Here is a 24,429-nt window from a genome sequence, read left to right on the forward strand (position 1 = left end):
TCCTTCCTTCCTTCCTTCCTTTTTCTTTTCTTTTCTTTCTTTTTTCTTTCTTGTCTAGCTCTGTTACCCAGGCTGGAGTGCAATGGCACCATCCTGACTCACTGCAACCTCCGCCTCCCAGGTTCAAACTGTTCTTCTGCCTCAGCTCCTGAGTAGCTGGGATTACAGGCACTCGCCACCATGCCTGGCTAATTTTTGTATTTTTAGTAGAGATGGGGTTTCACCATGTTTGCCAGGCTCCTGACCTCAAGTGATCAGCCCACCTCAGCCTCCAAAGTGCTGCGATTCCAGGCGTGAGCTACTGTGCCTGGCCCTTATGTTGATATTTCTAAGTACAACATAACTCTCCAAAGTAATTGGGAGGACTACAAAAGCTCTAGATGAAATTTCAAATGCTCCCTCTTTCCCCAGAAAAATTTAAGAACTACCATCAGAAAAACTTTTCTTCAAATAACATTTTCTTTTCCTTTTTTTGACATTGAGAGCGATGCATTGATCATGTTTCTTTCCCACGTGTTTTTGACCCCTAGAAAACTCAAAGCCAAGTTTGTGGCCCATCCTTAATGTCTATGTGGAAAGCAGTAGCTGACAAACAACTTTCCACTAGCCTTGACTTTTTGTTCCATGTTATAATCTCCTTAGTCCTGGATTTTAAAAATATATGTTTCTGTTTTATTCCATGTGTTCTTATAAACTGCCTTGGAATCTTGTGGATTAAGGTAGAGATTAAATAAATAACAAATATAAAGATGATATCATAGTTTCGACATTATTTTCATGAAATTGTTTGAAATTTAGAAGGCACATTGTGATACGGAGACCTATACTGCCTGAGAGTCAATAAAGAGTATACTGTGCTATACCATCCTACTGAGGAGGTCACCTCCCAGCAGAACAGGGCTAAAGAGAACAAATTACCTCCATATGTTGCCTATTAAAGCTCTTGGACAAATGATTGATAACACTTAGTGTATGCAAGTGGAGATAAGAGCAAGCTCCTATCTTATTTTTTTGAGACCCTATCTTATTTTTGTTGTGATGGTCTCACTGTTGCCCAGGATGGAGTGCAGCGTGCTGTCACAGTTCATTGCAGCCTCGACCTCCCAGGCTTGGGTGATCCTCCCACTTCAGCCTCCCAAGTAGCTGGGACTACAGACGTGTGCCACCACATCTGGCTAATTTTTTTTTTTGTAGATACAGGGTTTCACTATGTTGCCCAGGCTGGTCTTGAACTCCTGGCCTCAAGCGATCCTCTTGCCTCATCCTTCCAAAGTGCTGGGATTACCAAAATGAGAGCCACTGTGCCCAGCCTAGATCTGTTTTCTTTTCTCTGGGTAATTCTTGTGACCCTTTCTCTCCTTCCATTTCTATTTCTTTGTCATTTTTCTTAGCTACTCTTTTTACCTTGTCTTGTCCTCTTCTTCCCTCCATCTTAAAACTTTTGATCACAAACCAGTTTCCTTTCCATGCCATCCTTCTCCCCTCTACTAAACACTACTTCCCCCCTTCCTGCTTTCAGCTGTGCTTGCCTCCGAGACCCTCTTTCACCTCAGCCCAGGTGGGGTGCATGTGCCAGCTTCCTTGTCAGGAGCTCTTGTGAGCAGCAACCACGGCTAACAAGCTTCCCAAAAACTAGGAAAAGAGATACACCATTAAATACCAAGTAGTAATTTGGAGACAAAAGAGAACATCACATTTGATTGGAATGCCTTATGTTGCGTCCAGATAGTTTGGTAGGAAGGAGAAGTAGAAATGTGGCAGATAGCTAGCATAATGCTAGATAGCAGTAGCAGTAGAATCTTAGTTCTTGTCTTTTTAAAATTAGTTCATTCATTCACTCATTCATTCATTCATTTATTCATTCACTCAGCAACCACTTATCTGTGTCTGTTATATTGCCAGTAGTATTTTCGTGGATCTGGGCTTTTTGATGATAGAGTTTTGTGAGACCTAGTACCTGGTCTGGGAATTTAGTACTTGCTTGCTTTCTGGGCTGGAGAGACTGCCTCTAATTATACAGTTTCTCCTATGCATAAAAGTAATGTTTGTAAATACAGTGTGCACTGAATATTTATTTTAAAAAGGGGCGTGTGTGTATGTTTGCCATGAACATACACAATATATTCTTAAGATTGTGGGCATATGCTTCCATTTTAGCAAGCTTGAAATACAGCAGTTTGAACATCTGATTAAGATTATTCAAATACTATTTTACTAGTAAAAGGAATAAAAACCTGAAGACTAGGCAAGGTGGAGCCTTAACTACCTGCTTCTGCTCTGGGGTTTTTGGGACCTTCTTCCAAATGCACTAATTTAAGCAAAACATAATTAAATTTTTTTTTCAATCTGCATACTAAAACTTTTACTAATTGGAACAAATGAGAAGGAAGGCTTGCCTAAACATGTTGAAAGCTGCACAGCAGAATACATTTAAAAAAATAAACTTTGAAATGGTAGCTCAGTAGAGAGTCTCATATCATGTTGAGATGAATAAGGATAGAGCCAAATAGATGCATTATTTTGAGAGGGTCACTGCCATGAGAGTAAAGACCAGAAAAACTAGCCATATATATAGCTTAACAGAGGTTTAATGTTTAAGAATTTGATAAGAATTATTTGTGATTAGTGCATTAAAGTTTTAACCTGAGCAGTACTGACTCAGTACTGACTTGACTTCTCTTTATATTACCAATACTACTTAGAGATAAATGGGTATTCCTAAAGTGTCTGAAACGTTCTGTTAAGGAGGTCGGTAGTCTACTTTGTCACTTTTTTTCTTGACAAGTTTCATTTTTGGACGGATGGTACAATGCTGTACACACTTTTGAGCATGTCTCAAGTTCCATGTTGGAAAAATATGATTTAGAAGGATTTAGGCTAGTGAGAATAACAGTAAGAGTCATAACCGTATTTCAATCAGTGAATACAATTTTGTTGTGAGCTGGGTCTACTTTGCTTTTTAGTAGTCCTTATTACTTGGTAGTAAAGAGACCTGTGCATTTCAGGGGTATATATGTTTTATTAAACTTGGAGGTAAGTGTTGTGTCCTTTCAGGAGTTCCACCTATAAAATTAGGGAGATCTGGCATGTCAGGGCTGAGGGTACACTCATAACACATCTTATTTTTTTAAGTTCAGGGGTACATGTGCAGGTTTGTTATATAGGTAAACTTGCGTCATAGGTGTTTGTTGTACAAGTTATTTCATTACCCAGGTATTTAGCCTAGCACCCATTAGTTATTTTTCCAGATTCTCTCCCTTCTTCCACCCTTCACCCTCCAATAGACCCCAGTGTGTGGTGTTCCCTGCTGTGTATCCAGACACTTTTTATTTGTGTGCTTTTATTGAACCTGGGACTCAGAGAGGTGAAGGGATTTATTATGGCATAGCCTGTAATGGTCCAGCACTTTTTCTGAATTCTGCTCTGCTGTAGGTCTGAGAAAAGCCCGGAAGTTTATTGTGCTAGAACAGTGTTATTCTTTCTTTCAGAATCAAAACCTTTCATAACCCAGCCTTTTCATTTTCTAACAGCTGTTTCTTCTTTTGGGATGCCAGGAGGAATATATAAGTATATTTAGATAGAATGTATGCATACATCTCCACGTCTTAGAAACAGCCCCACTCCCAACCTCATGTTGTGCTGTTTTCATTTCAAAACTGTAATTAGGTTATGGAAGCATCTGAACTGTTCCCCTCCCTGTAGTCTGTACTCTTCTCTTTTTACAAAATACAATTTTACCAAAACAAACCCAATTATAAAGGCGTTAGTGGAAAGTTTACTGTACTTTGGATCCATAAATATTCTCTTTTTTTGTATGCATTTCCTCACTGTTTAGAGGAGAAGTCTGCTGGACAAGGAGTTTTGAGGGTGTGTGTTTAGTGGGTAGATAGTGATAAAAGGAAAAACAAAAGCAAGCACAGGCATGAAAGGTAGTAGTATACTCCCCTCCTTTTTCTCTTTAAAGCTTTAAAAGGTATTCTGTGAAACAGTAGAAATAGTACTTCCCTAGATTCTGGAGATCTGGGTTCAAGACCTGGTTTTTGCCATTTACTTACTCTATGAGTCATATCACCTCTCTGTGTTAATATTTATGTATTTATTCACCACTTACTGAGCTTTGTCTGTCATACACTGCAGACACAACAGAGAACAAAGCAGACACAACCCTCCCCTCTTGGTGCTTAGCTTAAGACAATGATAGTGACCGAGAATAGGGTAGTAGCAGTGGAGGTGGCAAGAAATTGTGGGATATAGGACATATTTTGAAGCTAAAGCAGATAGAATTGGTGATGGTTTAGATGTGGGGTGTGAGAGAAAGACATGTCAAGACTGACTGACTGGGGGGTTTTTGCTCCTGCATCATGGTGACTACTGGCATTTACTGAGAGAGTGAACGCTGGGGAGGATGGAGGAGGTGTGTGTTGATAGTGTGTCACCCAGGCTAGAGAGCAATGGCACAGTCTTGGCTCATTGCAACCCCTGCCTCCCAGATTAAAACAATTCTCCTGCCTCAGCCTCCCAAGTAGCTGGGATTACAGGCATGCACTACCACGCCCGGCTAATTTTGTAGTTTTAGTAGAGACAGGGTTTCACCATGTTGGTCAGGCTGGTCTGGAACTCCTGACCGCAGGTGATCCACCTGCCCTTGGCCTCTCAGGGTAGTTGGATATTTGAGATTGGAGTTCTGAGATAGAAATTTGAACATTGTTAGCGTATATGTGTCATTTGAATCATGCAACAGGGTGAGATCATTTCAGGAGATAGAGAAAAAGTGAAGATTGAGACCTGAGTCCTTGGGCCACTGGCGTTTGGAGACTGAGAAGTGGTGGAGGTCACTCTGGCCTCTGAGAATGAGAAGGCTAGAACCTGGTCTCTTTTCCTCCTTTAGGTGGTTGTAGGGATTATGTGAGATATATATATATACACATACATAAACACACACGAAAGACTGCTTAGTGCTTAATTGCCTGAATAAATATAGGAGTAAGGGAGGTTACATGGAGAAATCACTTTTTCGCTTGAATTTTCTTCTGAAAGTCTTTTCTATGGGATTGGTGAGGTGTGTGCAAATTTGTTATATGGCAGACATTCCCAATGTATAGATGTATAAATCTGCAATTCAAGGGAGTGAAGGCAGGGAGGGTATTTGGGAAATTTTACAGGGGGCCTGCCATGTGATATCTGCGTTCAATACAATTATTTCTGTCTTTATTAGTCCAAAAAGATATATAGCAGTGGAATCCATAAGCTATTACCTTTAACAGTATTCTTATACCCAAAAAAATGATTAACACTGATATTTGACGTATGTAGAGATACGTATATTTGTATATAAAAAAAAAAAAAGTCTGTGTACACACACACACACACACACACACACACAAACACACACATACAATGTGAATTGGATACAGTTGACATTGTCTGCTTTTGTGAACAGATGTCTGCTGGGGTTCCCAGATTTTAGTAAGCTGTTTGAACTTGTCTCATCTCGCTCTGCTCTGCCCCTTCTCTATCACTGTCCTCACACTGGGGATGAGGCAGGGTTTCCTGAACTGTGGGCCCTGTTCTGGGAAGACCCTGTGGCCAGCTGCCAGAGAAGACTTGCAAAAAGATGTGGGATGAGAACAGGAAAGTCAAGTGGGTTAAAGGGGAAAAAACAAGAAGGCTGAGATAAAGGCAGAAGATCATTTGGGAGGCAGTTGGGGAAAGGAGCCTCCACTGTTCCCTAGGTGACCATTGTTTTCTTTCCCTCTTTGGGTTATTTTGTACCTTCCTTTTTTTTTTATCAGAATTGCAAGGATTTTCCCCAGGTGTTTGGGTTGTTGAGTAATAGGTAAATATAACTTTTTCCAGGCATTACCTTCTAGAATACCTGCTTGAAGGTATGGCTCATTCTCTCCCACTTTTATGAACACTGTTTTAGTCTGATCTTATTATATTGAAACCTTAGATTTTATCCCATGCTTGTGTTTATCCAATTTTAGGGGGCGTGTGTGTGTGTATGTGTGTGTGAGAGAGAGAGAGAGAGAGAGAGAGGAATATGAATATGTGTGAATGAGTGAATGGATGCCTTAGAATTTCTAGAGAATCTGGTATATTAAATCATCTACCCAGGAAAAAAGGTCTTCTGGAATTGATGCTCTCAGATAAAGCTATGGAATTTGAGAAATGAAAGAGAGCACAGAGAACATCTGATCGAGACTTTTCCAAATGTATATTCCATTTAAAAAGAAGTCCCTTGGTTCGATGATTTTTTGAAAGTTGGAGACTCACTACACTTATTAACATATGAAAGGCTTAAGAGTGCTTGCTGTTAAGAATATTGTTTAACTCTGTTTAACCAGTGTTTCTCCAGCATTTTCACTATGGACCCTCATTTTCCTTCTCTCGCTTTTTAGAAGGATATATGTGTAGAACGGTTATTATCATTGCACAAAAGTACAAGGTTCTAGAAAACATAATTTGGGAATACCAGTTTAATTCGTACCTTTAAATTGAGCCCAATAATTTACTTCTGTTGGTTTGTGTTCTCATATGTAATATGAGCAGGTTGACTGAATTAATCAGTTACTAATGTCACACCTGACTGTGACATTTTCTGATTCTAATGCATTAAATCAATATTTAAAAATATATATTTCTTTCTATATTAAAGAACCTTGTCTGTTTTGTTCCTTAGTAGAACCATAGTGCCTAGCATAGTGCCTGACACACAATAGTGTCTCAGTAAATGTTACTGAATGAATACCTGTTAGGTTCAGAGCACTTAGCTAGCTATGTCTTGAGGCTGCAGAGAAGAATGATCTTGTTTTTGCTCTCAAGGAGCTTGTAGTCAAGTCATTGCTCTTGACAAATTTCCCAAGAGCATGGAATGTACCATGGAGAGGTCCCAAATTAGAGCTCGATTGTGATAATCTATAGGACGAAGATATATTGGACATGATTTCTGACCCTGTGTCAGATGTGTGGATTACAACACAGCTGGGTTATGTTAACATAACTTTCATGATAAGAGGTGTCTTTCAGTTATAGTCATTGCAGCAACCACATAGTCCCTTTATGCCTGGCAAAGATTTTATGATGCTATCAGCCCTAAGAGATAAGAGCTAGTAGTATTCCCATTTTTATAGATAAAATAGCTAAGGCTCAGAGATTTAGGGACATGTCTACATTGACATACCTCCTGAATGAAAAGCCAGAATTAGGACCCAGGTGTGTGAATAAACCTTGTGCACTTATCCAGTAGGCTTGCTGTCCTCCCACCAATCCTAGTATCTTTCATTATCTCATTTGTATTAGAAGCTCACCTTGAACAGGCTCAGAGAATTGCACATTTCCAGACTTCATTGTGTCTCTGCTCTCCTCTCTCTCTCTCCCCGTGCCACGAGGGCCGCTTTCTTTACAGCTGACGTGCTAGCTAGGGTGAGTTTTGGAACTGGTAATAAAAAGTTTACAGATTTTTTACCAAGTTGGATGTATTCATGTCCATCCTTACATTATTCTTTCATACTATAATGGAAGAGTTATCTTTTAACCACCAGTCTGGGAACAAGTCCTTCTGTTTTTGTTAGGACTAGCTCTGCTGTATGTGATTGAAAATCCACAGTGATAGTGACTTAAGAACAAAAGTTCTTGCTATTATATAAAAGTTAGAGGAATCCCTATGCTGTTACTTAAAAAATAAAACAACAAACCTGGAAAAGAAGTGATGAAGGTGTGGAGAAATTGGAATCATTTTGCATTGCTGATGGGGCTGTAAAATGGTGCAATTGTTGTGGAGAACAGTATGGCAGTTCTCCCAAAATAAAATATAGAATGAGCCTATGGTTCCCAATTATACTCATGGTTGTACACCCAAAAGACTGGAACTCAACAGATACTTGTACATTACTAGTTCCTAACAGCAATAGCTAGTAGGAGCTATTGTTCCATTCACAATAGCCAAAAGGTGGAAACAATCTCCGTGTGCACCAACCAATGAACAGATAAACAAAGTGTGATGTATACATACAATGGTGTCTATAAAAAGGAATGAAGTTCTGACACATGCTGTAACACACAACACACATGAACCTAGAAGACACTATGCTAAGTGAAATAAGTTGGACCCTAAAGGAAATATTGTGTGATTTCACTTAGATGAGGTGTCTAGAGCAGTCAGATTCATAGAAACAAAGTACAATAGAGGTAACCGTGGACTATAGGGGAGGAAGGAATGAAAAGTTATTGTTTAATGATACCAAGTTTCTGTCTGGGATGATGAAGTATTTCTAGACATGAATGAATAGTGGTAATAGTTGTACAACATTGTGAATGTACTTAATGCCACTGAATTGTACCCTTAAAAATGATTAAAATGGTAAATTTTATGTGATGTATATTTGGGCACATGCACAAAACATTGGAGGAATGTGGCCCACGCTGATGTGGTGATTGTTCACGAAGTTCAGCTCTTTCAGCTCACATTATGCCATCTTTTGGGTGTGGTCTTTGTCCTCACCAACCATGTTGGCAGCATCCATATTTCAGGCTGCAGATAGGAGAAGGAATTAAGAAAATGGGGCAAAAGCCCTATAGTAGCCTCCAGGACAGGAGCTGCCACACAGTACTTTAGCTTATATCCTGTTGGCCAAAACTTAACTCATGTAGCAGTATCTTGCTGCAAAGAAGGCTAGCTATTGTAGTCACTATTGTGAGCATTCTTGTGCACAGCTAAAAATTACTGTTGAAAGAGAGGAAGGACAATGGCCATTGTCTCTGCCACCCCTGCCTATTGGGGTCTGGTGCCCGTTCACTTCCCTCTTCTGACTTTTGGCTAGAGGCTTATCCTTTTCCCTGTCCTTACCTTCACCTTTAATGCCCTTCTTCCCATTATCATATAATGTTCTCAGGTCTCGTCCATCTTCACATGCCAACACACACACACACACACACACACACACACACACGCACACACACACGAAAAAGAGTTCATACGTAAAGGCACCGTGTCCCTACTTGTGCAGGGCATAGTACATAGGAGTTTTTCAACAACTCTTTGAGAGAGCAAGTGAATGAGTGAGGGGTTGAAACATTGCCCTCTATCCTTTATTCTTGGATTGACAGAGTGATGCTGCTGTCTGTCTTACATCTATGGCAAAAATGGCAGGACTGAAGACTTTACTCCCTTTAGTGCTGAGGAGGCTGTTTGAGACCATGAAGTAGTTCTAGAAATGGATGGTGCTGAGAAGATCACTAAAGGGCATAAAATACACATCAGTCCTGGTTTTGTTGCTTATTAGCTACAATGACATTTGGCAAATTATGTAATCTCTGTGTGCCTCAGTTTCCTCATTTGAGGAAGTGAAAACTCCACTGACCTCACAATGATTAAATGAGAAAACTATGGTAAAGAATAAACCCTGATACTATTATTTTGGCTTCCTACAGTGATTTTTAAGATTAAGGAGTGTCACCATCCCTATTTCATTTCTCTAAGATGTTTTACAAAATTTAAATGCACCATGCAGTAGAGTATTATTTGGTCACAAAAAGGGGTGAAGTGGTGATACATGCTACAGCACGGATACCCTGAGGACATTCTGTAGGTGAAAGAAGCCAGACACACATATTATATGACTCAGTTTCTGTGAAATGTCTAGACTAGGCAAATAGACCAGTGGTTGCTAGAGACTGCGGCAGGGGAGAATGGAGAGGGGCATGGGGTTTCTTTTTGGGGTGATGAAAATGTTCTGGAAGTAGATAGTGATGATGGTTGCATACTTATATGAGTACACTAAAAGCCACTGAATTGTGCACTTTAAAAAATAAGTTAAAAGGCCGGGCGCAGTGGCTCAAGCCTGTAATCCCAGCACTTTGGGAGGCCGAGGCGGGTGGATCACGAGGTCAAGAGATGGAGACCATCCTGGTCAACATGGTGAAACCCCGTCTCTACTAAAACTACAAAAAATTAGCTGGGCATGGTGGCACGTGCCTGTAATCCCAGCAACTCAGGAGGCTGAGGCAGGAGAATTGCCTGAACCCAGGAGGCGGAGGTTGCGGTGAGCCGAGATCGCGCCATTGCACTCCAGCCTGGGTAACGAGCGAAACTCCATCTCAAAAAAAAATAAAAAATAAAAAATAAGTTAAAAAATTTAGATGCCATTATGGGGCAATATAATTAGAAGTAAGAGAATACTTTAAAAACTGTCTGTGTTTTGGTTCACAATTTGTCTGTGATTCTTCTGTAACAGAAACCAACATCTGGTTGGTTTTTTGAGTTTTTTCACCTGCTGGCTGACATGACTTGACATACTGTGTTAGATTTTCTTTATCATTCCAGGCTTACACAACTCTCTGCACACTGGGAAATCTCAAGGCATGGTGTTCCATTAGAAAGAAGAGTAAGCATGTGGGCTCCTTTGTGGGTACCACAATGGGAGAGAATACAAAACAAGAAGTTAAATAGTTCACCATAATTCAGTTAGATGTATAAATTACACATTTAATATTATAAAACAGTTTTATAAATGCACCTTGTCTATGGTGTCTGCAAGCATTAGGTGAGTACTTCTGGAAGGAGGTGAGGATAGTCAGAGAAGGCCTGCTTAAGCATTTGCTCCTTACACAGGCATTTATTGAATATCTGTCATGCCTGAGGCATTGTTATTTGGCGCTGTATGTACCCAGATAACAGCTGCAGTCCCTGCCCTCAGGGAGCTCAAAGACAGTGAAGACAGATGATTCTACAGACAGTTAGGGAGCAGGATGGTAAGTGCTACTCCAAAGGTAAGCACAGGACTCTCCGGATGCCTCCACTTGGGAAACGGGAGAAGTCAGAGAAACCTTGATGGAGGAGACAATTCCTGAGCTGGAAACTGAAGGATAAGTGTGGACAGCAAAGGCTTGGAGGACAAAGTCGTGCTGGATTACAGGAACTGCAGTAACTCAGTACATTTGGAGTTCAGGGCATAAGTGGGGATGAGCCATGAGAGGTTGATTATAAGTAGCCTTGTAAACCATGTTACCTAAGAGAGTAAGAAATAAAAGAGTTTTAGAGCATGAGATTTCCACACTTGTAATGTAGAAATAGGACTGGCTGCATTGTAGAGACTTGGAATAGAAGCAGATTGAGAATGAAGGCAGAAACTTTCAGATTGTTGCTGTAATTTAGGAGATAAGTGGATAGAGACAACAGAGTTAGAACAATTAGGGCTTGCTCCCCAGGTGGTTATGGTAGCAGTCCATAGAACTCCAAGATCCCTGTCCACTTCACTGTCTCACTTCATCTCAGTCTCATCACAGCCTGTCTTCTAAGTCTTGTCTTCTACTTCTCTTCATGAAATGCCTAAGTCTTGTGCTTGCTGTCCCCAGAACTGGCTTGGTGATTTAATGTGTTACCTTTAATTACACCTTTATTTTTCACTTAAAATGGAGCTCATCTGTTCTCTTTATCTTCTTAGATCTGACTTATGAATCCTTTGGAATCATTCCATGCTAGAATGATCTCTTTGACCTCTGAGGTCATAGCACTTAATATCTCTATCAGTCATTGACAAATAATTACATTTTGCTTTATCAGCTCAACAAGCTCTCTGATGTAGGTCCAGACAGGGGTACCCTATACGTTTCTGGGCCTGGCCAAAACTGTGCTTGTTCAGGGCATTTCAGCTGTATATACAGCTAATAATTAGCAGCAGAAATGTGGCACAAACCCAAATCTCAGGGCTCCCACACTGCACCAAAATAAATATTGATGAAGGCACCTCTGCCTTTTTAGTCTTTCTCCAAATGAATTTTTAAAAAAGCAAAGTTGGCTAACTAGCTTTTGGATTGCTAGTCAATCTTGAGCCATTGCAGCAGGTAGAGCAGTGAATTGGCTCTCCTGATTTCTTACTCCCAGTCCTAATTTCCTATATGACCCAGGGGGAATGACTTTTCTCCCCTCATTAGCATAGTAACACATGTTCGTTGCAGAACACTTAGAAAGTCTTTAAAAGTGTGCAAAATGAAGTAACCACTAATATCACAAGCACCTTGTAATGTCCTCCCCATCCATTTTGTCACTGTTTCTTTAGGATTACATGTGTGTGTCTATGCCTCATAGCTAGGATCATCCTATAGGTGCTGTTTTTCAATTTGATTTTTTCATTACCATATTTTAAGGTTCTTGTGTCAAAACATAGGAGAATCTTCAAGTCCAAATTGCACGTGGAGCCAAATTGTCCTCAGGGAAAGTTGTACAGATGAGTGTCCCTTACCTGAAATGCTTGAGACCAGTCATTTTTCAGATTTCAGTTTTCTGGGGGATTTTATAATATTAGCATTATGCTTACCCGTTGAGCATCCCAAATCTGAAAATTCAAAATCCTCCAATGAGCATTTCCTTCAAGAAATGTTTGTGGTCAGAAAGTCATATTTTAGAGCATTTCAGACTTCAGATTTTTTGATTTGGGTTGCTCAGCCTTACCAAAAACCGAATAGTAACTATCTCTGGGAGGAGGGAGGGGAACTTTGGCTTTTCAGTGATATCTTTTTATGATGTTCAATGTACACATTAATGATGAGCCTAAATAATTTTTATAGTTGTCCTCTATAGCTTATAGGTGACAGTAATTTATGCATCTGCCTAATCCAGGTTTATATTTACATTTAAAAAGAAGTATAACACCAACTTTACTGGCTAGATAAACAGTTTTAATTTACTGAAATTTCACCTTTCATTGTGATTATAAGTCCTTTTTTCTTTAGTTGTTTCCATTTCCTTTGCCATCTGATGACTTTAGAATTGAGTCCTAGGTAATAAGATACATGTGATCTTTCACAAGTCACTTAGTGTTTCTAAGTTTTAGTTTGTTTATGAGTAAAATAAGAGGAATGACACTTTAAATTATTGTGAAGATTGAGATCAAAGCACTTTCAGTACTTTATAAATTGTAAAAAATATATAATTATGTTTTTTGATTTTTATATTAGTCAGTGGTCATGAGCAGTTAGCCAACTTTGCTTTTTTAAAAATTCATTTGGAGAAAGACTAAAAAGGCAGAGGTGCCTTCATCAATATTTATTTTGGTGCAGTGTGAGAGCCATGAGATTTGGGTTTGTGCCACATTTCTGCTGCTAATTATTAGCTGTATATACAGCTGAAATGCCCTGAACAAGCACAGTTTTGGCCAGGCCCAGAAACGTATAGGGTACCCCTGTCTGGACCTACATCAGAGAGCTTGGTGAGCTGATAAAGCATTCATGCAAGCTCCTGAAGACTGTTTTACTGGATGACAGTAGAAGGGAACTTCTTTATGCAAATTTTGCTAACCAAAGTTCTCCCACACCCTTGATTCTACATTATCACAGAGATGACAATTGGTCAAAATTAGGTTGTAATAATCTCTTTGTCGTCTGAAGTCATGCGTGAGAAGGTCTGATAGGGTTTTCTGAATCAATCAAGGAAGGTAGAATTTCAACCAACATGATTTTTGTGCAGTTGTATTCAGATCCCTGGAAACATAGGTGCCTTAAGTTTATCAGTTATCCAGAACACTGAATTCTGGATAGTAGAGGAACAGAGCTGTGTAAACAACTCTACTGAGTAGTAGATGGCCTCCTGGCCTCTGGTTTCTGACTCTGTATTCCCTTTTATCCAAGGACAAGATGTTACAAAAATAATTCAGAGTGACTCCCAGGGGTAGCCTCATGAACTCGCTGGTCCCTCCGACTGTGCTGGCAGAGGAGGATGAATCACCAGCAGCAGAATGTTGACTCCCTCAGTGCTGTTAGTGGATGTCCCAGCCAGACATGCCAACCAGGGAGACAAGCTTTGGGAAAGTTCTTTCTGACTCATTCACATCATGATTTACACAAGAAAACCTCTAGCTTCTCATTTTATTTTTTTTTCTTTGTGTGTATGTGTACAGCGAGGTAGGGTGAAGGTGTAGATTCTTCAAATGAATATTCAAATTAACTCTTACCAGTAGCAGTATTTGAACTTTTGCTCACTTAACTTTTATTGTCCTGTCTCAATGTACAGTGCTTATATATCCATCAAGGAGTAGCCGATTCATTAAGAATCTTATTTTTACACAGCTGAATTTCAGGTGTCCTGTACCCATGCCTTTCCCATCATCTCCTATGTGTGAGTGCTCCCACCCCACGTAGCACACCTTCACATACTGGGGACTTTCCTCTTTCTGAGGAATTCACATGCATCTGGGGATTTGGGTTCTTCTTGGGTGGTATCCCTTTAGGGAAGTCCAGACTCTTTAGGGAGACATTTGTAGTCTGGGCCCAGTTTTCTTCCTTACCTCATCTTTTTCAGTACTACACAAACCTGTTTAGTCTCCAGTCAAGTATCTTACCTTCCTGCTTTCCTTCTACTTCTTTTTTTTTTTTTTTTTTTTTTTTTTTTTTTTGAGATGGAGTCTTGCTCTGTCGCCCAGGCTGTAATGCAGTGGTGTGATCTCAGCTCACTCCAACTGCCACTTCCAGCTCAAGGGATTCCCCTGCCTCAGCCTCCTGAGTAGTGGGACTACAGGTGCGTACCACCACACCTGACTAATTTTTGTGTTTTTAGTAGACATGGGGTTTCACCATATTGGCCAGACTGGTCTTGAACTCTTGACCTCAAGTGATTTGCCTCCTTAGCCTCCCAAAGTGCTGGGATTGCAGACGTGAGCCACTACGCCAGACCCCTTTCCTTCTTTTGTTATTTCTTCATGTTTCCCTTGTTTGGAATGTTCCCCTCACTCAGCTCCTGTTTTCATCCTGTTTGTATCTGACCCTTTCCAAGGCCTGGGTGGGTTCACATCCCACCTTCTTTGTAGTAGTAATACTATTGCATTCCTGCTGTGAGCCAGTTGTCCTACTATATTTATGTGTATATTTTTCCCAGAGTTTAAAACAAGCCTGTAAAATGATTACGATTATCCTTATTTGCAAATGAGAAAACAGTCATGGAAAGTTAAAAATTATTTGAAGCCAGCTCCTAAGTGGCAGGGCTAACGTTTTCCTGAGCCTGAACGTTCAACCCCACCATGCTGGTTTTCCCTGCCGTCTTCTGGATCTAATGATACGCACTACACCAGCCCCACTGTCACACCTTCTCCAGACGTGCTCTTTTCCCTTGGTTGGGTGTGTCCTGTGTTTGGCAGTCAGTCATGTATTATTACCTTGCTTTGTGCTTGGGTTGCTAATTCTTCTTTGGCAATATATCTTTTCTTGTATTCTTTTCTTGTCACTGAGCTGTGCACTGCAGGCTTTACACAACGCGTTTTTGTTCATTTTACTTAATTAATGATGTCCTGGAACAAGTGAGTTATTTCTCCTAGTTATATTTAGCCCAATTAGTCATTTATATCCTACCATAATATTTGTCTCCACTAATTGCTAAGTAGTCTTGCAAATTATCCTTCAGTCTTCTTTTTCCACACTTTTATTCCTGGGAAGGAAAGACAAAAGAAGCTCCGTGCCTATAGTGTACCCCACTCTGTGCAGGGAAACCAACAGAAAAATTAAGTGGAATGAAAGACGAGGCATCACCACTAAATAGTTTGGTATGTTGAAATGGATGCCGGTTTGGCTAAATTCAAGTGTTGTTTGTTAGGGCTATTTGGTAAAAGAATTGTGAATGTAGACATACGCTGGACTGTGCTTCAAGAATAGTTTCTTGTTGAGACTGCCTTCCTATGTACAGAGTAAGAAAAGGAGCATTTACCTTGAGAAAGAATAACTGCACCTGATTAACCTTTCAATCAATTGGTAGAGAAATATAATTAAAGATTCCTGACCTATTTCAGGATACCATCTACCATCCAAATCTCCAAGACTTGAATAGCTTCCCCCTCCTTGAGTAGTTCTCATTGATAGGTATACACTGATACTCCATTCACTGCAACCATTGTTTCCAGAAATACATTTAAAATTTTGCACAGTTGCAAGGTACACAGAATAGATTTTGAATTCTTTAGGTTCTACGAAGCGTCCCTAGATGTGATCATGAAGTTAGACACCTGGGACTATGGGACTAAGTCATGCGTAAGAACAGTGGTTTGGCAGAATTTTAAAAATAGATCTTCTATGCTTTGTGGGTATAGTTTCTGCATTTTCTAGATCTTTGTGGTACCATTATATGGCTGTAGGAGGTAACCAACTGAAGAGCTTTCTGGGAGGAGAAACTTACTGTGAAATGAAGACTGTGAATATGCATCGTATGCGTCTCAGTCCAGCTGTTTGTATTGGAACATCATAAGCTACACACTGTGGGAAAAGAGAAGTGATCTTCTGGTAACCAAAGAAGTTTGAGGTGAAATATGTTTCACTGTTTCATATTCAGCTGGGGAACGTCTCACTGTTTTATATCCACTGTCCTATATTTGCTGAAATAAAAACAAAGGTAAATTTGATTGGCAGCAATCTTACTGGGTCATTTGAAACTGTTTTTCAAACTGTAGTCTGTTTTTTCTGGGCTGTGAAATCTGTTTTGTGGATCTTGTTTAGCATTTAAAAATGTATTAAATATAAGAAAATATAGAATAGAAGGTAGAGGGAATGGCACATAGTAAGGTTAAGTATCTTTTCGTGAAACTTGTATGTCATATACACACATATATACTATGAAATATATATTTTACTATGGATCATGATCAAAAAAGACTGAAAAGCTGTTTTAAGCCTGGCTATCAGCATAGGTTCCTAGGATATCGGACAGTATGTGTAACCCTAACTGGATTCTTGGCTGAATGCTAGTGGAAACGGGGGCAGACTGGGGAGGAGTGAGAGGTGGCACAGTGGTTCCAGAAGAGCAGTGGTGACCTGCCGATCCTGCTCTGCCCTGATGCTACTGCCGCCTTGGTAAAGTCTAAGTGCATTACTCATTATGCAGATAGGGTTCGCTGAGAGCTCTGCCAGCAGTTTAAGATTGGAGTCTTCGTTTGGCAGAGCAATTTCAAAGCTGAACATAAAAACTGGTTACAGTTTTTTGATTGAGGGGGCCAAGTATAGGGGGCCATAGAGAGAAACACTGCTTCTATAAGGAACTTTGGAGGGCATCCAGTACTTTTTCATTATGCAGGATTTGAGCTCAGAGAGGTTAAGATGCTTGCTCAAGACCAGGCAGATCCTAGTGAATCTGGGCTGAAACCTGGCCCTCTTCTGATTGGCGGGAAGAAGCTTGCACATAAGCCCTGTCCCCTTTGTACCCTTTTCTCCTTTCCTTGCTGTCTGCCTTTTTCCTGCATGATTCTTCCTGGTCTACATACTCTTTCCTGCACAATTGTCTTTGTGATTTTTCTTCTTCCTGGCCTTTTGTTTGTTTATTTGTTTTTAGAACAGCCGTACTCTTCCTCTCTCTTTTTCAACCTTCTCCGTTCTGAAAACTGGGAGCAAATTCATCTCTCCTTGATCCCCTCTCAGCCCAAAGCATGGCCCTTGTGCCCTCTCTTATTGACTCCCATGGTTCTCACTGTCTGTCTCTCACCATAGCCTCACAGCCTCTTCCCTGGGGTTCCCGTGTATATGTTAGTCTTGCCAGCTGTCAGAAGACTGTAAGACTTTTGGCATGCTCAGATGTATTTGTATTACTTCTTTGGATTCTTCTGAACTCCCACGCCTTGCCCAAGGCAGAGTGGCAAACGGAAAGGGCAGTGAGGCTAAAGCTGAGAAGTGTGCTTGAGACCTATCTCACCTCTCACTGGCCAGCTGACCATGGGAACGCCTTAGTTGAGTCTTCTCATTTGTGAAGAGGCTGTGAAACTGTGATTATAGATGTGAAAGCCCTTTTTAAGCTATAAAGTGCTATTTAATGCAAGGTTTTATTATGATGGCACAAGTGCTTCAGAAGTATTTTTGGGATAAATGATTAAAAAGCACATATTGTGGCTGGGTGAGGTGGCTCATGCCTGTAATCTTAGCAGTTTGGAAGGCTGAGATGGGAGGATTGCTTGAGCCTAGGAGTATGAGACCACCCTGGGCACCACAGTGAGACCCCATCTCCAAAAACAACAACAACAGAAATTATCTGGATGTGATGGTATGTGCCTGTTATTCCAGCTTCTTGGGAGGCTGAGACAGAAGGTTCAGTTGAGCCCAGGAGGTCAAGGCTGCAGTAAACCATGATTGTGCCACTGTATTCCAGCCTAGGTGACAGAGCGAGACTCTGTCCATGACCCTCGCCCCCCCCAAAAAAAGCACATACTATGAAGACAAGCCATTCTTCCCATCCCCCATGTTTTGAATGTCCATTTGTGCCATCAAGTCTTTGGCCCTGGGGTGAGGATGTGGATGGATTCACTAAATCTTATATTCTGTGCTCTTTAATAATATTATAGATGTATTAGTGGTAATTAGTTTAAAAGAAGAAAAAGTAAAAATAAAGGAAAAGTAGCAAAGTCTCTTGGTACAATATGGCTTTTAGAAAGACACTTACTTTAATTAAGCAAAGTACTATATTTACTTTGATCAGAAACTGTCTCTGAAAGCAGGCTCGCTGGGAGCAGGGCGAAGCACCAAACCATTGAGCTGGCATTGATTATTTGATCATCCCTAGTTTATTGTAAATGAAGCAGCACTTACGGTTCTGGGGTATTCCTGGAATTGCTGCTATAGTTGGAAATGAGTTATTCTGTGTGGCAGGAGTGGCACATAGAAAAGCCATAAGTCTGACTTGCTGACAGGAAAAATAGCAGATTTTGTATACATATGATGTCGTTCTTTTGGCTGGAATCCATCAGCTTTACAGTATCTTGTGATGCTTTCATCGGAACTGTTATTCTGCGTCTCAGCGTAGCAGTGAGGTCCTGGTAGCAGTAGATACAAGTCATTTTCCGTGGCTCTTGGGTGTGAAGCCACTGGCAGTTTCCCTGTCTTGTTGTGTGGGTTAGGCTGTTTAGGAGGCTCTCTTTCCACGTGCCACTAGACGTGGACCTGTCCACATGCTGTTAAGACTTTCCTCTCACACTGCAGCAGTGGTGCCAGAGCAGAGCGTTAGCAGTGGGCAGGAACACAGGGAAGGCTGGGGGTACATCAATGATTTTTTTAATGACAGTTCTTTCAGTCTACAGAAGGAAGAGTGTTGGAGTAAGATCCATCTCCTGGGTGGTTGTTAAGACTATGGAAAGTGCTAAAAATCCAGAGAAGACAGTGGTGTTGGTGACAGGGACAGTTTAGAGCAGCTCTTCCCCGCTGTGGAAAGAGCAGGGTCCTTGGAATCAGGGCATGTTTGACTCCTGGCATTCTTGCTGATTAGCCTAAAACCTCTCTTGCTTTTTATGGGAATTAAGTGCAAGTGGCTAACTCCAGGCATAAGATATTGAAATGCTTAGTGCATATTGGGTTTTTTCCCCCCTCCTTGACTGGAACTGTATTCCATCAAGCTGTAATCAATTTAATGAATTATGGTCAAAATATGAGTACTTTCTGCATGCTAAACTCTGTTAGGCACTTTACATGCATTAACGGATTTAACTCATAACAGCCCAGTGAAATAAATGCTATTTTTATCTCCCCACTTACACAAAGAACATTGAGGGTTAGGGATATTAACTAATTTGCCTAAGATTGCAGCAGCTAGTTGGTGGAGACATCAGAATTCAAACCCAGGTTACAATGACTCCAGTCCGTGCTCTTAACTGCTTTGCTGTGTCATCCAAGCTTTATGAAATGGGGCTTTTATTTGTAACTTGGGTTTTGGTCAGAATCCCTATTTATTCTTTGCTCTTCGAAGCAGGTTGATAGCCGACTTTAGTTCTCTGCCATAAAGACTGTTATATTGTGTCAACACCTTTCTGGACACTTTCACATCTATAGCCTCTTGCAAAAGGGCATTGTAGGTACTTGATGAAGAGTTTTTGAAAGTTTTTTTCTTTTTTCCTTTCAAAACAGACAGGGTCTTGCCAAATTGCCCAGGCTGGACTCAAACTCCTGGGGCTTAAGCAATCCTCCTGCCTCAAATTCTCAATGAAAGATCTTTTTAATCCTTAAACCAACCCTTTAGGCAGGATGTTTCCTCTTAGGTTAGTAGATAGGGAAGCTGGCTCAGATGAAAGTGACTTGCTTATGTTCACACTTGCTACTAGTATAAAGTCAGTGAGAACCTGTATTCCTTGGATTACTGTGCTTTTTTCATTGCATGATGTTACTTACTTTGTACCTTCATCTTTCATTTGCAGCTGTTGCTGAACATACTTACTGATCACCTGATTTTGTGCTGAGGATAAAGCACTAAACAAAAGACAAAAAAACCCTGGAGCCTCCTGTAGTTTACATTGTTGTATTAGGTTTCCTCACCAATTGTTAAGACTGGGGCCTGCTGAAATAGTTTATTAAGGCTTAAGTTATTTAGTCTTAAAATTTCTTAAGATATTAAGCTGATTTTAGGGCATTTTCTAAATTAAATATTTTTCTTTCAGCTTTTCTGAGTTCATACCTTAATTCATCAGCCTTTCATTTGCATTTTCTACTTCAGAAATAAAAAGCCTTAATTCCTTTACGGCAAACACAAAGTAATTCATTATATGGTTTCTTTAGTGAAAATAATCAGATATCCATAATATTTTAATTCTTGTCATTGATTTTCACTGTCAGCCAGTCTGTTTAACTGTAAAAATCTGACAGCAGCCCTTCTGAATGCCAGGGGAAACTGGGGCAGACTGGGGAGAACTGAGAGGTGGCACGGTGGCTTCGGAGGAGCAGTGGTGACCTGCCGATCCTGCTCTGATGCCAAAGGGTCTCATTCTGACAGTCATATATATGAACATTAAAATAGTCTCTTTGTATTTCTTTGTCTGCTATCCAAAATGTAATTGTATATTCTTCCCTTGCACAGATACCAGTGTTTCAAAAGATGTCCTTGAAAATTTAAGAGAGTTCCAGTTTTTTCAGACAGATTTCTGAAATTTTGCATTTTTGAAAACATTTGTGACATTTTATCTACTGCAGTGAGGCTTTGTTCCAACCCACAGAATTGTGTTTTGTTTCTTTTATTTTTTTCCTTGCTGAAAAAGTGTCACATATACTTGTCTCTTTCATAAGACTGTGATAAACTAAAGGAATTTGAGTAATCCACAAATTTCCCTTTTTTTCCCATGTAAAGCAGCACCTACAAAATTGAGCTACAAAAGTAATCCTCTGTCACCAAAAGAAAGGTATTTTCTTTCAAATCCTTGACAGTTTTATAAATAAATTTGGGGTGGAAAAATTCACTGCTATCATCAAAAAGCTTCTGATTACTCATCCTGGTCTTTCCTGTTTTCTAAGCATCTTTATATTCATTTGCGTTGGTAATTGAACCCAGTGAATCATGTTCTTTTTAAAGAGTATTTTGTGATCCCTCTTGGGGAATCTTTCTAGCATTGATGATTTTTGCTTTTGTATATTACAGCAAGAAACTTGAATTTTTTTCTTGGAATTATCTAAAGTGTTTATTAATGTAAACTGATCTTACTCCTTTTCTACCTGCTCTAAAAATAATCAGCTAGATCACATTTTCTGGTTTATTTTAGATGAAATATTATTTGTTGAAGTCACTACACAAATGCTGTAGCACAAAAAAAAAAACAAACAAAATACAAAAACACTTGTCATCCTGAATGAGGACAGTTGTCATTTCATATAAAGTGGATCAGAAGCCTTAGGTTTAAAGTGCTTAGAATCTTGCCTATCATGTCTTCTAAGTGCTATGTGGGTGTTTTCTATTTTTATCTTCAGGATGGCAAATCCTCAAGAGTAGAGATTTTGCTGTTATTGAATCGAGATTCAAAAGCATCATAGTTAATGCATATTGTCTAGAAATTCTGTTTGCTACTCTTGTTTTCTCAAAGTTTAATCTCTTGGCTAAGCATCAGAAATCTATACCATTTTACTGTCCTGTTCAGTAATAGTGGAGATCAATTTGAAGATTAGGTATAATGTGATTACAACATAGTATTGCTTGCAGAAGAGACAGAATGATTGGAAAACCAAAATCTCCTTGATTACTGGTTTTGTGGAATTCTAGTTCTAGAAGACTCTTAGTGATTTTAATTGGATCCTTGAATCTTACATGAGGCTCAGAGAAGTTCCACGACTCCGAAGTTGAAGTAACACATGGTCTAATGATGCATATTAAAACACTTTGTAAGTTCTAAAACGGTTTATGTGGTAGCCCTTCTGAATGGAGCCCGGGCCTGGTGGAATTTACAGGTCTCTTCCTGTCCTAAAAGGCTCTGAGTTTGTGACCCTTTCCTTGTTTGAGGCATATTTTGCAGTACTCCTCTCTGGTTAGTTTTCACTGATCCCTGGCAGCTGGTAATGGTGTGCTGTGGGGAAACCTGGGGTAGACAGGCTCCAGACATGCAGTTAGCAAGCACTGCCTACGGACTGACCAGTGCTGTTGGGTGTCCAAGTGTAAAAAGGAGTATTGTTGAGGTTTTTCTATTCAAGCAGCTGGAGAGACTAGCCTAGCTCCTTTCTGCCACCAGGGCCTTTTCCCCATACATGCTGATCCTTCTGCCGAGACTGCTATCTCCCAGTTGGCTTCATGCCCCACCTCCCTGGACAACCATTGCATCTTTAGCTCAATGTGCCTTCCCTCCTGAACCCCAGACCAGATCACATTCCCTCTATTTTAGGTTCTCTAATTTTCCTTCATAGCATTTTTAGCTCTTTGTAATGACCTCTTCCTGTACATCTTGGTTTGATTCCATTGTTCCTATTGACTGTAAGCTCCCTGTGGGCAGGGACCATATTGCTCTTGTCCTTTGAGTTAACTTAGTTTTTGCAGAGCTGTTCAAAAATACTTGCTGAATGAATAGAATCTCTTAAGTGTAGTGTGTGAAGTCCTGCTTCTGAGCAGAAGCAAGGCATTAGCATGTGGCTAGTTTCTAATTGCTGTTTTGAGGCAGGACAGGGTGTTTATTCACATAATTAGAACAATGGATTATATTAATTTTTAAAAAGCTTTCATGTAATGATTTGTTTTTTAATCTTGTTAAAATCGGTCATACCAAAATAGCCAAATCAAAGTAATCACAATCAAATTCATACTTGTATCTCCTGCCAGGGATACTTTTGCTTAAGTCTTACTCACTGCAGAAAGCCTTCCCAAACCAGCACTTGCCAGTGTTAGTTTAGTTACCAGAGCTAACAACATCCTGATAGACTCACGCTGTCGATTTTAGGTTGCTTTTGTGTTTCCATTTGTGCTGTCTCCAACCTTCTATTGTAAGGCCCTGTGGGGATGCTGGCCTGGTGGCCTCAGAGATAACCCATCTCCCTCTCCCCCTCCACTGCTGCCCTCTAATGCCTGGTACTGTGCTCTTCCTAAAACAGGATTCTGATAAAATGTGTTGAGTGTCCAGACAGAAAACTGAGGGGATAATCACTGTTAATTTGAGAGCCAATTTTGAATCACCAAGTTTGTGAGCTTGTTATTTGCAAAAATAATTTGATTCTACTGTTAAAGAATGTGTGAGATGCAACAGGGAAAGCAGTTAAAATAATACAAAACTCTGTGTGTGTGTGTGTGTGTGTGTGTGTGTGTGTAGACAAGGTTGGGGAAGGGTAATTCTAAATGGAACGAGAAATAAAAGTGCACATTTTTGGATGTCCTAAACTATTGTTCACAGCATCAGGAGAGGAGTGTTGATGGAAAAAGCATACAGTCTTCGCTTATATTGGACAGGACACTCCATGCCAGGAAGCAGAAATCCCTGGCTTCCTTTCTTGATGCAGTGAAATTAGTATCCTCTTTGATATTTATACCCTAAGATGTCTCTGTCCTCTTGATGGCCTCATCAGTCATTTTGTTTTGTTTTGTTTTTTTCCTTCTTCCTCCCAAAGGCTTTTTCTTGCCTGCTTATGGTTTGGGCTGCTTCCTTAATGAAAATGCCCTCTTATTTTCAGATGCAATTACCTCTGCCACTGATTTATTAATTTTTGTCTTTAGCTCTGCTCTGAAGAAGCTTTGGAAAGTAGAGAAGAAAATCCAGTCTGCTTCTTGGGGAACATTGGACAGCTGAATAAATGCAGGTATGTAGATTTGCACACGCACGCGCGCGCGCACACACACACACACACACACACACATATTTTAAATCTGGCTTTAAAAAAATTGATGAAACCATGTTCTTGAGCCTGTAGGGGTATCGGTACCATTGCCTTTAATTTAAAAATTTTTTTAAAATTAAAGGCAATGGTACTGATTAAATAAATATTTATTCATTCCCAATGTTGACTATACTGATTAAAAAAAGAATCTCAAGTACAAAAGTATAGGAGGTACAGAGCAAAAGTTAAACTTCCCTTATAACCTCTCTTAGATGTTCACCACTGTTAACAGTTTATTGTATGTTCTTCCAGATTTTAATCTTCCTGTGCATATGCAAGATCATAATATCCATATTATGCTTTTTCCACTTTGCAGAATGTCCTGTACATCTTTCTGTGTTGATTCACATATGGCTTTATGTTATCCTTTTT

General features: G+C 40.0%; 1 protein-coding gene across 1 annotated transcript in view; it reads left to right on the forward strand.

The window, feature by feature from the left end:
* Positions 1-24,429, forward strand: part of JAK1 (Janus kinase 1) — a 136,752-nt gene that overhangs the window by 52,634 nt on the left and 59,689 nt on the right. The window contains exon 2 of the mRNA XM_017541530.2: positions 23,897-23,979. Coding sequence (XP_017397019.1) covers positions 23,974-23,979 — 6 coding nt within the window. The 5' untranslated portion in view covers positions 23,897-23,973. The remainder of the gene's footprint in view (positions 1-23,896; positions 23,980-24,429) is intronic.

This window comes from Cebus imitator, unplaced genomic scaffold (assembly GCF_001604975.1).
Source record: "Cebus imitator isolate Cc_AM_T3 unplaced genomic scaffold, Cebus_imitator-1.0 Scaffold135, whole genome shotgun sequence".
Taxonomy (NCBI): Eukaryota; Metazoa; Chordata; class Mammalia; order Primates; family Cebidae; genus Cebus; species Cebus imitator.